Raw genomic sequence first — 16203 nt, forward strand, 5'->3', positions numbered from 1 at the left:
TCACCTGAGCGTCCTCCTCTGGAGTGACATCTTTTTTGCGCTGCAGGGTTGCCCTCGGTGCACAATAGAAGGCAGTTTACAAAGCATCGGTTAAAAATATTGACATAAGTAACAAAATATACGAAGTAAAAAAATAAAACTAGGCTATTAATATTTCATTCATCATTCGGCTATTTATTATATATTGTCTGCCTCGGTAGCGTAGTTCGTATAGCACTGGCTTTCTGTGCTCAAGGTTGCGGGTTCGATCTCGGCCCAGGTCAATGGTATTTAAGTGTGTTTAAATGGGACAGGCTCATGTCAGTAGATTTACTGGCATGTAAAAGAACTCCTGCGGGACAAAATTTCGGCACACCAGCAACGTTGACGTAACTTCTGCAGTTGCGAGCGTCGTTAAATAAACCATAACATATTTTTTTATAGATTATATTCGGAGACTAAGAGGAAAGTAGAAACTAGAAAAGATTGGAGAATGCTGAGTTTTCAGTGAAAGACCTGCCCTTGAGCAGAACACTATGTATGTATGTATGTATGTATGTATGTATGTATGTATGTATGTATGTATGTATGTATGTATGTATGTATGTATGTATGTATGTATGTATAAATCATCACTATATAGAATATCGATAACTAAGAAAGTATTAAAAATAAAACTTATAGGGCCGTATTCATAGACATTCTTAGCGCGGGCTTCCGGTGGATGATCAGCGAACTAGCGTTTCTCGTATTCATAAACCAGTGTTAGCGATATGATATGATATGAATCCTGTACAAGTAACCAATCGATAGCCGGGGCTAGTTTAGCACACTCGTAGCGCGGGCTAGCGAAATGTCTATGAATAGCACCCATAAAAATTAAAGATATTCAATCAAATACAGATATTATAGTTATAACAATAGATCTTGAGTTTAAACAGCATTATGATGATGATGATGATGATGATGATGATGATGATGATGATGATGATGATGATGAAGATGAAGAATGGAGCAATGTTAGAATTCTAGTAGGGGAAACGGAAATATCTCGCGAAAACATGCCACCAACTACTGTCTTTGTCCACCAGAAATTCCACTTGAACTCGCCAGGATTCGAAACCAGGTTACCAGTGTGGAAAACCAACTCTTTAGTCTTTCAGCTAATGATGCGCTGCAAAGACCTCTACACTTCTTTAAATAAAAATGTTATAAAGTAGATGAAAATAAACACTTACACAGATATGGTAAACAGCAATTTTTGTATTTGAGTCGTCTAGAACCAAACTGCACTTTCTTCAAAATTATGAAAAATGGGATTAAGATATTTTTTCAATGCAGAATTTAGCAAGGAATATGATAAACTGAAGCGAACTACGCTTTATCTGCTTTAACTTCAGTAGTAAAATCACCCTTTGACTCCTTGATCGACCAATCAGAGCCTCTCATTTTCGGCCATGTTGTTTTGTTGCTTCTGGAGAGTATCAGTTGTGTATATTGTGATATAAAATGTATGATTAGACTAGTCGTTATCCCGTGAAAACTATCTGCTCGTCAGGAGAGGAAGAAATTGAACTAATTAGGAAGCTTTCTTCTCTCACTATGCTTCCACTTGCAGCTAATTAGCTCATTTATCTCCAAGCTACGGCATGCATATGGTTTCACGACATAACGAATGGCCTCTACTGCAGTGATAATATTATACTGTAGTGTTGTTCAACTGTTACAGTGTACTTAATTGTTACTTCAAATGATGGGGAATTTGTATTGCAATACAATACACAGAAAAACTATATGACTTACATATTTATAAAGAGAGATTAGTACCTATATTTATAAAGATAAATAGTAATGTCAAACATTTGAAAATTTACTGTAAGTGGGGTTGGCCCTTACTCCATTCAGTCATTCAATTCCAAGATGCTATATTGGATATGTGTTTTTTCTAAAGTAATTAATATGTATTTAAAAATGTATTAATGTGTTGAAGTGCAATGCATTTTGATAATATTTTTATGTAAAATTTCTAAAGAATTGATTTTGAAAAAAAGATCTGATTTTTATAATAAATTATTACATCTTTTTCTCGTATTTAATGCAGTGGTACACTCTCCTGGCACGTACCACCTAAAATAATAATAAAATTACATATTGGAATCAAACAACTTTAGCCACTTTGTTTAGATCAAACTGCACTTTATCCACAATTTGGTGCAAAGTGAACAAAAATCGCTTAAAATTTTTCAGTACATCAAAGAAGTAGGAGTTTTTCCACTTTAAGTACGCTTTTGAAGCTTACACTTCAAATTGGGTGTATTTCTTCCAATAACTTTCCAACAAGATGGAATTAGTTTTTCGTCTTTACTGAAAAATCAGATTTTATGATAAACTGCAGTTTGATTCAAGGGACTCATTGTCCACACCTGTGGAGTAACGGTTAGCGTGTCTGGCCGCGAAACCAGGTGGCCTGAGTTCGATTCCCGGTCGGGGCAACTTACCTGGTTGAGGTTTTTTTCCGGGGTTTTCCCTCAACCCATTATGAGCAAATGCTGGGTAACTTTCGGTGCTGGACCCCTGACTCATTTCACCGGCATTATCACCTTCATCTCATTCAGACGCTAAATAACCTAAGATGTTGATAAAGCGTCGTAAAATAACCTACTCAAGGGACTCATTTACAGTGTTGCAGAAGTGAGAAGTGGTCTTGCATTCTGGAGGCAATGAGAGTGGATTATGGAGAAGTATGAGCACATTTCCGTGGTTGGGGAGGGCTCCTACGGCCTCGTAATGAAATGCAAGCACCGAGAGTCTGGCCAGCTTGTGGCCATAAAGAAATTCATAGAGACAGAAGAAGATCAGACTGTCCGCAAGATGGCCCTCCGAGAGATCCGTATGCTCAAGGTAATTTACAGCATGTTAATATTATTCTACACTCAGTAGGTCACGTGAACTCTTCCATCTGGTGATTAAGATAATTCTTAATAGAGTTACCATATATTTAAAAAAAATGAGGCAAAATCGTTCAATTTGAAACAATTAAAATGAAGTCAAATGTTTAATATGTTACGTGTTTTGACTTATGTTACTTAAATTCCTAAATTATAATAATCTGAGTAGGTCTATGCATATATTCGTAGAAATACCGTATTTTATCGAATACTCCGTGCCCTCGAATAAACAGCGCACCCCACTTTTTGAAAAAAAAAATACAAAAATAAAACTTTCAACAAATTAAAAACAATTAAACACAAAATACAGTCCAGTTAATAATAAATTTTATCCTGGAATAGAATTCTTAGTCTCTGATGCAAGTTTCACTTACATCAAATTTAAAGACTTTAGCACGATTTCCATGTTCCTCTGCATCTTTGATAATTTCAAGTTTTTCGCTGCAAGTAAAGGATCGCTCATTTTCAGAATTTAAAATATAAGACGCACAAACTTGATACTTATCAGATTCTGACACGTATTCTGCTAATCCAAACGCCATTTGACAGTGTTAATAATTGAAATACCCAGCGAAAAGATAATGGCTTGTGCTACCATCTAAGAGGGCTCCTATTATAGTCCTCTTGTACAACCTTAGAAATTGTGCGAGAGGAAAGTCTGGCATTGTTGCCAACTTCATTTCGAATAAGACGAACACCCGTATTTTCTACTTGTATATTTCGGAAAAAAAGTGCGCGAGGTATTCGTGGAAATACGGAAGGCACTACTTACATAAAAACTACAAGAATGAACTTCACTGTTCAATCAACCTTGTCACTCATTTTCAATAGAGGGTAACTTTATTTATACAGCCCTTGAATATTTCTTTGTTGATGTGATTTTCTTTAAAATGTGAGGAATTTTGAGCGAATATGAATGAAATGCTATAAGCTACAATTAAAATGATGGAAGTTGTAGGCTATTTCACTATATTTAGCCCTTTCACCGATCCCACAACAGGGCGATTTGTCCCCTTAGACTAGTACTGCATTTAAATTAAAGTATACATCGACTCGTTGAATAAAAATCCACAGTTCTTCCTTAATGACTAAACAATTTATATAATGCAAACTTGAAAATCGAATTTGGGGGCCCAAAGAATTTTTATTTTAATAAAATTTTGGACCAACCCAATTTCATTAGAAATTGATCTAGGATAAAATTTCTTTCGCCAAAATGATCCCTTGCATATGGAAAATGTTTCATACTAAAATTATTTATCTTGAACCATTCAAAAGATATTCCTTATTACATAAGCATTCTGGAAAAAAATAATATATACGTATACTTGTATATGTTTGGGATAAAATAATTATATTCGATTGAAAATAATAATTTTAGTTTACAACATAGCCACATGTTTAAGCTTTACTTTGGTACAATACCTCAGTGAAGTCTTTTCCCCAATCGGAAGTCTTATGTTTTGTCCATTGGAAGGATAATGAAATTATGAAATTATTGAGATAATGTGTACAAGTTATATGTTTTTGAAAACTAGAAGAAATAAACTTCCAGACAAGGCTAAAACATTATTTACCAAAATTTTGAGGAAATCTGACACTACTAGAGTCGATGTATACCTTAAGAAAAGGCAAAATGCTTGACGAGAGTGGTAAAGAACTCGCAGTCCTCTCCTGAAAGTTCGTGTGAACCAATTACGTAGGAAAATTGAGGTAATAGAAATAGGACAAACAGAACTTCGTGTGAGTCACGTGTAAACCGACCAGTAAAGCAATAAGAATAAGAAAATGGAAGGGAAATGGACTCTCCACTTCAAATCTTCAAAAAGTGCAGTGTGTCATTCGTAATTAACACGAAGATGGAAGATATATCGAGAATATTTGCTTCCGTTGTTTGAAAGCCAAGCAATTTTAAAAGTTAAATTCAAAGGTTTAATTTCCGAACATTATCGTTTATTTTGAAAAAGCCTCGGGACAATAATTTAAACCTTGAAAATGGGGACATGTCCGCGAAAATAAGGACATACGTTTGGGTATTTAAATTTGCCCTTGGCCTGTTTTAATTTTTTCCTGGAGTTTATTCTCCATTAGGTAGATTTTATAAATTGACATGTAGAGTTAAATTTTAATGTTTGGCGTTTATCTTTTCAGAAATTGAGGCATGAGAACTTGGTAAACATGATCGAAGTTTTTCGACGGAAACGTCGTTTTTACCTCGTCTTTGAGTTCATGGATCACACAATTCTGGATGAACTTGAGAATAACACAAGTGGATTGGGTGATGAGTTGTCACGTCAGTACATTTTCCAGGTCCTCAGGGGTATTGAATTTTGTCACAACAATAATGTAAGTATTTCCATTTGAAGCATAGTAATAATTGCTTCATGCTTGATATTATTATTATTATTATTATTATAATTATTATAATTATTATTATTATTATTATTATTATCATTATCATTATTATTATTATTATTATTATTATCATTATTATTATCATTATCATTATTATTATCATTATCATTATTATTATCATTATCATTATCATTATCATTATTATTATTATTATTATTATTATTATTATTAATATCATGATTATTATTATTACAGTTATTATCATTATTATTAGTATTATCATTATCATTGTTATTAGTATTATCATCATCATCATCATCATTTATTATTATTATTATTATTATTATTATCATTATTATTATTAGAAGTAAGAAATAGAACAAAAAATGTTTTGTATACACAAACTGAAAGACATGCATACACACAGATATGAGTATCACTTGAGACTTAATAGAATGCTCTTACTTTGTTTCTTAAAACTTCACAATTGCATAAGCCACAATCCATAATTATGGCAATTATTTTACAATAGGTAAAACAAAAGTTAATGTTTCGAATTGGCATTATTAATTCTCCATTTACTTATAAGCTTATAACTATATTTTACACCATAGACACTTAAGACATTGTGTCAGAGTCGGGTTTATGATACTAAGTTCCTATTGAAGTGTTAAATGTTATGGTTTATTATGACCGATTGTCTTGATTAGCCTTCCTTAAATTCTGCTTACAGAAACTAATTATGCAATTCATTTTTTTTTCTTTTCAGATTGTGCACAGAGACGTAAAACCAGAGAATGTTCTGGTTTCTCAGTTGGGTGTCATCAAGTTGTGTGACTTCGGTTTTGCTCGACTACTTGCACATCCTGGAGAAACATACACAGATTACGTGGCTACAAGGTGGTACAGAGCACCGGAATTGCTTGTTGGAGACACAAAATATGGAAGGTGAAATGAACTTTATTGTACTGAAAATAGCTCAGTTATAAAAATGAATCAATTTATTTAAGATTTGGAAGAAAATGTTAGGTAGATTTAATATCCTTGAAAGGAAAATCATGAAATTCAGAATGGGGAATCTAAAACTTTTCTTTATGGTCTCTCTTTTACTTACTAGTAATATTGTATAGGAGATTCAACACAATTAATTAGAGGAGAGATTTCTTTGTTTCACTTAATTTTTTTTCTAAAACGAATTAACCTAGTTTGTTTTAAAATGAAAAGGTGTGAGAATGTTGGAACTTGTCATACATTTTAAAGGAGCTCGAGGTACATTAACAAATTTAAAATTGAAATATACATTGATAAAACTTTTATGGAGATTGAGATATTAATAAGTGTCGGCCTGGGTAGCGTAGTCGGTATAGCGCTGGCCTTCTATGCTCGAGGTTGTGGGTTTGATCCCGGCTCAGGTCGATGGTATTTAAGTGTGTTTAAATGCGACAGACTCATGTCAGTAGATTTACTGGCATGTAAAAAAACTTCTTTAGAATGAAATTCCGACACACCAGTGACGCAAATATGCTGTTGTTTTCTAATGCCAGGTGTTTGACAATAAAGTCATTTGACCTCTTGCACTCCAATATTTTTCAAAGATATTATCATGGCCAGCCACTGAAGCATAGATTTTGAGGTGTTCCGAATCCATTTCTTGGTTTGAGTTGCATAATGGACAGTTAGGGGACTGATATATTCCAATTCTATGCAGGTGTTTGGCCAAACAATCGTGGCCTGTTGCCAATCTAAATGCAGCTACAGACGATTTTCGTGGTAAATCGGGAATTAACTGTGGATTTTGATGCAGAGAGTTCCATTTTTTCCCTTGAGATTGTGTTATCAAATTTTGTTTGTTGAAGTCGAAGTATGTAGATTTAATAAATCTTTTCACAGAGTAATACGTAGATTTAATAACAGGTCTGTAAGTAGCAGTGCTGCCCTTCTTTGCTAAAGCATCCGCATTCTCGTTTCCCAGGATTCCACAATGGGATGGTATCCATTGGAATACAATTCTTTTATTGAGTGATATTAATTGAGAGAGCATTTTAGTTATTTCTGCTGTTTGAGAAGAAAGTGTGTGTTTAGAGACGATTGATAGAATAGCTGCTTTGGAGTCTGACAATATAACTGCATTTTTAAATTTATTGATGTGGCATAGAAGATTCCTGAGACATTCACTTATTGCAATGATTTCTCCATCAAAACTTGTTGTTCCATACCCAAGAGATCTATAAAGTGAGAAGAGACAGCACGTAACACTTGCTCCGGCACCTTGTTCTCTGGAGATCAAAGATCCATCAGTGTATAAATGAAGCCAGTTTTGTGGAGGGTACCTAATATTAATTGTCTCTAAAGACAATTGTTTTAGTATTCCAGTGTTTACTTCTGATTTTAGTATTTCTTCTGTTAAATTTAGATTATATTCTATATTTAATAGAGTTAAAGGGTATGGTTTAATTTGTAGGTTTTCTTTTAAATTCGGGATATTGATTTTCTGTTTTAATTCTTGAACAATGGATATGAAACTTTTTTGAGTTTTCAATCTACAGAGAGGACTGTATGAATGCCAATTGTTTCCTGGTAATCTAATAAGTTTTTCATATTGAATCAGTGCTTTTTCTTCTATTGTCATTTTGATACTGTTAATATTAGTGAGGAATCTCATAGAATCTATTGGAGTTGTTTTGATTCCACCAGTAATGAGTCTGAGAGCTTGGTTTTGAACATATTCTATTTCGTTTATGAAAGGTGAAGTAATTAAAATTTCTCCGCAGTATGTCAGCACTGGCTGTATAAACATTTTGTATGTAGTGTTCAAAGTATTCCTAGAGCATCCCCATTTCTTTCCTGCTAGACTTTTTAGAAAGGAGAATCTTATACGAGCTTTTCCAGAATTGTATTTCAAATGGTTGCTCCATGTTAACTTACTATCGAAAATAACTCCAAGATATTTGGATTCAGAAGTCCTAGGAAGGGGTTGGCCATTGTACTGGATATTGAATTCTCTTTCTTTTTTACCAAGTGAAAATATTTGGTAGTTACTTTTGCTTAAATTGAGTGTCATCAAATTTGATGTATTCCATTCATGTAGTTGATTTAGAGCTTTAAGAGCAGAATTTTGAATTTTGTCTCTATGTTTGTAAGATCCGGAAGTCCACAAAACTATATCATCTGCAAATAGTGTTGTTTTCATGTTTGATTCCTCTAATAGGGAGGGCAAGTCATTTATATAAATATTGAAAAAAGTTGTGCTGAGGACAGCGCCCTGAGGTAGACCTCGATATGTTTGTCTGTAACTAGAAAGTGAGTTATTGAATTTAGTGGCAATGAATCTTTGACTAAGGAATTCTGATATCCATCTGAACATATTGCTGGAGATACCTAGTTTCTGGAGTTTTAGTAATAATTTATTTCTCCAGAGTCATATGCTAATTGAAAGTCAATAAATATTGCCAAGGTATCTTCTTTCTTGTTAAAACTATCTTTTATATCTTGGCCAAGGCTTATGACTTGTTCATTGGTAGAGTGTAGTTGTCGAAAGCCGGCTTGTCTTGGTGATAAAAGATTTTGGGATTCTAAATACCAAGTTAATCTGTCGGAGATCATGGACTCCATGGTCTTTGCTATCATGCTTAACAGTGCTATTGGTCGATAACTATTAACATCATGAGCAGGTTTCCCTTTTTTGTGAATTGGTACAATGATTGCTTTTTTCCAAGCTGCAGGAATTGAGGTGTTCCATGATACATTGAAAATGGATAAAAGTACAGACTTGGCTTTTTCCCCCAGATGTTTCAAAAATTCGGAATGAATGTTGTCGGGGCCAGGAGATTTCTTGGTTTTTAAATTTTGTATAGCTATAATTAATTCTTTTGGAAGTAAAATTTTGATGAAATATTTCAGGTTTTGTACTAGTAATATTGTTTTTATTATTTTTATGTAATTCTCTTTTGATAAATTTGTCAGTTTTTTTGATATTGGGATGTAATCTGTGAGAGTTTGAGTAGTGTTTATTAAATGCGTTTGCTATATCTCTACTATCTGTTAGTGTTTTGTTATTATGAATAATAGGTTGGCTAGTATTTTCCTGTGTATTGGAAATATTCTTCAGAAATTGATATGTTTTAGCGCTATCGGTTCTGTAATTAATATTTTCAATAAATTTATTGAAACTGTTCTTTTTTGCTGTTATGATTGCATTTTTAAGAATGGCAGTCTTCTTCCTCCAATCTTGAGTATCTCCTGGTGTTTTGCTATGTTCTGCTTTGGTTCTTGCTTTATCTCTATCTTGTTTCAATAAATTCAGGTTTTCTGTCCAGAATGGGGGTGTATTTTTTTTTGGTTTGCCTCGTGGAATGTGCTTTTTTGCAATTTTAAGAAGAGATTCACAGAAATATTTGCTCAATCTATCTGAGTTTGTATTTTCCATTAGTGGTGTGTTGAGCTTGAGGTATTTGTCGAGTTCTGTTGTAAATAGTTTCCAATTTGCTTTCTTAAAGTTCCATGTTGTTTTGTTATTGTAGGGTTCTTTTCTTCGGTTTTGGTGGAGATGGATAGAAGCAATGATGACTCTATGGCCAGATCCAGAGTCTTCAATTATTTTTTTCTTGGTTTCGTGATGGATATCTGATGTTACTAGTAATAAGTCAGGATTTGTACCAGAACCAGAATAATGAATGAAAGTAGGGGGATCTTCTTTTCTGTAGACAAGTTCTGCGGTTGTAGTATTTAGGAGGTCCATGATCATTTTTCCAGGTTGGTTTACATTATCGTAGCCCCAAAGTTGGGAGTGGGCGTTAAAGTCACCAATTATGATAGTTTTATGTTGTATATCAAACAAAGTTAGATCAAGGGGATTATTAGGTGGATTATAGGCACTGTAGATTTTGAAATGTTGTTGATTTTTCCATACTTCAATTCTTATTAGTTCTAATTTGTCTTGATTATCCATTTCTTTCATGATTTGAAAATTTGTAATTAATTTCTTTGATGTACCTGCGAGAATTCCGCTACTGATCTGTCTACCTTTGGGTAACAGTTTCATATTAAAACCTTTAAAATTAAAATATTTTAATTGGTCAGCAGTAAGGTTTGCTTCTTGAATAAGGAAGATATCTATATTATTATCTGAGAGTATATTGGCTAGTTCAGTCTTCTTGGCTGATGTTATACCACCAGCATTCCATTGTAAAGTGACGCTAATATAACCTCTTCAGTTGTGAGCGTCGTTAAATAAACCATAATTTAAAATTTTAAATATTAATAAGCAAATTTAAAATTTAAATAGAGAGATGAAAAACCTAACTTAACATGAGATATGGAGGCAGAATTAACAAACCTGAATTTAAATCGTTGTGAAGAGAAGTAATTGAAGTACTGGTAATACTTACATACATTTTTTGAAGAAAAGTAAAAAAAAAAAACTAAGGTAATCTTTTTCCGTTTTAACAAATGTTTGGCAACTGGGAGAGTGTATCAAACAACACAAAATAATACGATATATAGCCTAAACTTACAAAAACAAGAGATTAACATCACTGAATTTTCATCTAACCCAGTATTAAAATCATTAACATATTTCAGAAAAGTTAAGACTTTTTAGTAAGTTTATTCTCTGTTTTCCCAGGCATCTTCATGTAGCCTTCTTTTTGTCTCATAGCTGACCAAATTTCCTGCTGCCATATAATTTTTTGTTTTCCATGGTATTTCTTCTCTCCTGGTACCCATTCGTATATTATTTTAGATAATCTCTCGTCTGGCATTCTTCAGAAATGTTCATTTCATTCTAATTGTTATGTTTTTATATACCAGTACTGATATTCTATAATTCTATAGGCCTAATGAAATATTGTTGTTGTTAAGCACGAGAACATATTAGTATATTTTATTTGCACAAAAAAAAATTTTTTTCTCCAACATAGGTCAAAATATAAGCTTTTTGTTATGGGGTGAGGAAAGAAAAAACAAAAAGAGTTAAATCTTTCACTAGATACTTAAGATATTTTTTTTTTTTTTTGATAGACTCGCTTCCTATGGACTGTCCTGAAAATCGGAAATGTATAATGGCTCGAAGAAAAATAACAAAATTGAATTAAATTAAGGAACATCCGATATTTAGGGGAAGGAACTTTCCCTCCACTTCATGACTGATTTAGGTGCTATTATGGTACAATTTATTTCAGCACAAATTGTTTTAACAGATTGTGTTCAAGTTTGCGGTTATTCGGCTTTGTGACTAACTTAGCTATTTTAAAGGCAATTAATTTTATTTAAGAAAGAATTCATGTAATGTCAGAATTCGTTCTGGCATTATACAGATTTAAACTTCATGTTTACATACGTATATTTTAATATATGTGCAGACCCTTGAAGTCTGAGAAGCTTCTACGCATTTCTACGCATCGTCATTTTGTTTCGTTATTTTGCAAGTTAGGCTTTACTTGTGTATGAAATTCCGGACTTATTGTTATTAATAATTCTGCCTTGTACTGTTGACATAAAATGTGCTTGTAGAAATCTTATCTATTAATTTGCTTATAGCTTTTATTTTTTGTAATATACCTATTTGTAATGTTATTTTGTACTTATCAGTGTAAATGAAAGTTTTGTTTTTTTATTTTTGTAGGGAAGTGGATATCTGGGCTGTTGGCTGTCTGTTTGCGGAGATGATGAGTGGAGATCCATTGTTTCCAGGAGACTCTGACATTGACCAACTGTATCAGATAATTAAGTTATTAGGTAAATATAATTGTAACCTAGATCACATTAAGTTTTAAAGTCTAGTAATACATAGTTCTCTCCGAGCTTAAACAGCCTCATTAATATCGCTCTCCAGACTCGAGGCTGACCCAAAACATAATAAATTATATGGTGAATATACACATGCGAAAGGAAAATTACCTTCATCTCGCTTACCTCCTCTGAATTACAAACTGTTAAGGATTAATAAATATACAATTTAAATAAGTTTCTTATATCATGTGTTGATAATTTCCAGGGAAGCTGTCCCATAGACACCAGCAATTAGTGGCGAGAAATCCAATGTTCAAAGGTTTGAAGAAGGGCAGTGAAGATGGAGTGCGATCGCTATACAAGCTATTTCCCGGCTGGCCACATTTGGCTCTGGACTTTATTTCACTTTGCCTTAAACTGGATCCAGTTCATCGGCCCTCCAGCTCTGAACTGATTCGACACCTTTATTTCACCCACGATAACTTCTCAGAGCATTTTCTTCCTATTTTGAGGGCTAAGGTACAAGAAGAGTTTCAAGATAATCCTCTGCTCCAGAAGTACCAGGCAAGCATCGTAGTTAATTCTGCAGCGAGGAAGACACGTGAGCGTGGAGGTAGTGACATCAATGACTATAAAGGTGAGTGCTAGCTTTAGTAAATTGCAAATGTAGAATTTGGTTGTAAGTTTGTTTCTTTTTGTTAAACAAAGATGCAAGTAGAAGTTGGAATTGTACTTCAGAAATTATTATAGGCACAACAGGACTGGTCTGAAAATGTGTTGACTTTATGGGATGCCACGCTAGTACTGAGCCGAACTTAAAGACGTATTCACGTCGAAATAGAGCATAAGGAATAATTGTTATAAATGGCTAAGGTCATGTTGCTGACCTGAATCTAAGATTCAGTTATTTGTTGTTGTTGTTGTTGTTTTCTAATGCCAGGCGTTTGACAATAAAGTCATTTGACCTCTTGCACTCCAATATTTTTCAAAGATATTATCATGACCAGCCACTGAAGCACAGATTTTGAGGTGTTCCGAATCCATTTCTTGGTTTGAGATCAGTTATTTGTAATTACCCCTGTAACTACCTTTCTTTTCTCATTCTGCTTCTTTGCTTGAAAACGGAGCCTTCGAAACATTATGATTTTTTTTTGTGTATGTATTTTCATTTTTTGTCAGCAACGAAAGAAGTTCGAGCATCTTTGGATTAACGTATCATTGTTTTTTCCTCATAGATGTACTACAATAGTAAACACCAGGCAAAATGCGTTTATATCAATAAAGGAAATAAAATCACGGAAGTAGTACTGCAAGGCTCTTCAGTTATATGTTGTTGTTTTCTAATGCCAGGTGTTTGACAGTAAAGTCATTTGACCTCTTGCACTCCAATATTTTTCAAAGATATTGTCATGGTCAGCCACTGAAGCACAGATTTTGAGGTGTTCTGAATCCATTTCTTGATTTGAGTTGCACAATGGGCAGTTAGGGGACTGATATATTCCAATTCTATGCAGGTGTTTGGCCAAACAGTGATGGCCTGTTGCCAATCTAAATGCAGCTACAGACGATTTGCTTGGTAAATCAGGAATTAACTGTGGATTATGATGTAGAGAGTTCCATTTTTTCCCTTGAGATTGTGTTATCAAATTTTGTTTATTGAAGTTTAAGTATGTAGATTTAATAAATCTTTTCACAGAGTAATACGTAGATTTAGTAACAGGTCTGTAAGTACCAGTGCTGCCCTTTTTGCTAAAACATCCGCATTCTCGTTTCTCAGGATTCCACAATGGAATGGTATCCATTGGAATACAATTCTTTTATTGAGTGTTATTAATTGAGAGAGTATTTTAGTTATTTCTGCTGTTTGAGATGAAGGTGTGTGTCTAGAGACTATTGATAGAATAGCTGTTTTGGAGTCTGAAAATATAACTGCATTCCTAAATTTATTGATGTGGCATAGAAGATTCCTGAGACTTTCACTTATTGCAATGATTTCTCCATCAGAACTTGTTGTGCCATATCCAAGAGATCTATAAAGTGAGAAGAGAGAGCACGTAACACCTGCACCTGCATCTTGTTCCCTGGAGATCAAGGATCCGTTGGTGTATAAATGAAGCCAGTTTTATGGAGTGTACTTAATATTAATTGTCTCTAAAGACAATTGTTTCAGTATTTCAGTGTTTACTTCTGATTTCAGTATTTCTTCTGTCTTCAGTTATATAATGTTCTAACAATAAATTATTTCATTGTCGTCTGCAGCAGGTGTGGGCCATCATCAAAAGAAGAGTTTGATAGAACCACGATGGAAGATAAATACAACAAATGAGAATTCTGGTGGTGGAGAACCTATGAGGGAAGGTAGTCGAAGGGGTATTGTGGACAGTAACAAGCCAGTTTCCACTCGAAGGAAACTTAGTGACAGTAACAATGTTTGTAATAGTGGTATGGAAGTGACTGAAGAAAGTGGTGACAATAGGACTGGTGGTTTCAAGATTCCTTCTCATTCAAGGTTATTAATACCTTCTGTGCAATCTAACAAAATTCACATGTCACTACAAGACATGCAGCAGTGTGGAACGGATGTTCAGCCTTCGTCTGGGTCTCCTACGCCATTTCAATCGCTTGAAATTACAGGAAACCAAGTGTCTAACTCTATGCAAGGACAGCAAACTACGGGCGATCACTTCTCACTTCCACAATCACATTTCAACATGCAGGTTCTTCATCCGTCCATCAACAATTTGAGCTTCAACAACTTTAGAGATGGGTTAAATGCTGAAACCAAGAGTGGAAACCCAGGGAAGTAAGTATGTCTTCTTTCATATTTTTTAGAATTACATCCAGTTGAACATAACGGATTCAGTATGCATCTGTAACTGTCATAATTGAAGAGTCCACTGCAAGAATGATGGATGTCACTTTCTTGTCGAAAATGAACCAAGACTGTCAACGCATAGCTTGAGACATATAGAATGTACATAGAGAGTTATATGGCATTGACACTGATAGTCATTGTCCAGCAATGATCGGAAAATCACAGTTAAGCTTTGAGCGCTAAGCATTTCAAACTTTCAATTGCTTCTCCTGCAAAATGTATTCCAAATGACATCCATCATTCTTGCAGTGGACTCTTCAATTGTTTTGAGTTTGTTTCGGAAAATACTAAAAAAACTGTTGTTTAAAATCGTACTTCGGATGGTTTTGAGTGAAATTATAGTTGTTCACGATTGTACAGGGATTTGTATTTTTGGAATGTGGTACAGTAGTGGGGGAGGGGGGGGAGTCGCAAACTGAAGTCTCGCCCAAAAGTGAGTCTCGTCTTCAAAAAGTGTGGGATACAGGGCTTAAGCCACAGTCGCATTTGTCGCATTTTACTACTAGACTTCTAAAAATCCAACAAACTTTCAATGTTGTTGTTGTTTTCTAATGTCAGGCATTTGACAATAAAGTCATTTGGCCTCTTGCACCCCAATATTTTTGAAAGATATTGTCATGGTCAGCCACTGAAGCACAGATTTTGAGGTGTTCCGAATCCATTTCTTGATTTGAGTTGCACAATGGGCAGTTAGGAGACTGATATATATATATATATATATATATATATATATATATATATATATATATATATATATATATATATAAACTTTCAATGTGAATGTGCAAAAATGGTACAACCACATTGGACTTCAGAAACGAAGATGGTAGTGGAGAAAATGAAATCAGAGATGTGTTTGAATTAATCTGAATTTAAATGAAATACTAATGGCATGGGCAATGTTCAAAAAGGTATCGAGCAATAGATGTCCAGGAATGGATTTCAAAGAGTTGGTGCAATTCATGTACGTTAAGTGAACAATTTCTTCTAATTAATTTATATAATTCCATCGCATACTGTAAATTGTGACCGAGGATTTAGTTGCATGAATCTTGTAAAAACTGGAATTAGAAACCGCCTTTCAATAAAAAGAGTTAGTACTCTGCTAATAATAAATTTGAAGGGTCTACTCGTAAAGAATTTCAATGTTTAGAGTGACCATAAAATAACGTATTTTAATGTGGTGTAAATTCAGCAGCAACATACCTACGTGTAATGATTTACTTACGTAAATATATCGTCCACACCTGTGGAGTAATGGTTAGCGCGTCTGGCCGCGAAACCAGGTGGCCCGGGCTCGACTCCTGGTCGGAGCAA

At 34.1% G+C, this 16203-nt stretch overlaps 1 protein-coding gene across 5 annotated transcripts in view; it reads left to right on the forward strand.

Annotated features, from left to right (window-relative positions):
* LOC138716359 (cyclin-dependent kinase-like 2) overlaps window positions 1-16203 on the forward strand; it is a 142781-nt gene that overhangs the window by 99902 nt on the left and 26676 nt on the right. For 4 of the 5 annotated variants that reach the window (XM_069849360.1, XM_069849364.1, XM_069849365.1 and 1 more), the window contains exons 2-7: window positions 2661-2880; window positions 5079-5273; window positions 6052-6230; window positions 11905-12017; window positions 12277-12648; window positions 14271-14814. In XM_069849360.1, the coding sequence (XP_069705461.1) occupies window positions 2713-2880; window positions 5079-5273; window positions 6052-6230; window positions 11905-12017; window positions 12277-12648; window positions 14271-14814 (1571 nt within the window). In that variant the 5' untranslated portion in view covers window positions 2661-2712. The remainder of the gene's footprint in view (window positions 1-2660; window positions 2881-5078; window positions 5274-6051; window positions 6231-11904; window positions 12018-12276; window positions 12649-14270; window positions 14815-16203) is intronic. The other variant, XM_069849362.1, reaches the window with a different exon arrangement.

Source organism: Periplaneta americana, chromosome 16, assembly GCF_040183065.1.
Source record: "Periplaneta americana isolate PAMFEO1 chromosome 16, P.americana_PAMFEO1_priV1, whole genome shotgun sequence".
Classification (NCBI taxonomy): Eukaryota; Metazoa; Arthropoda; class Insecta; order Blattodea; family Blattidae; genus Periplaneta; species Periplaneta americana.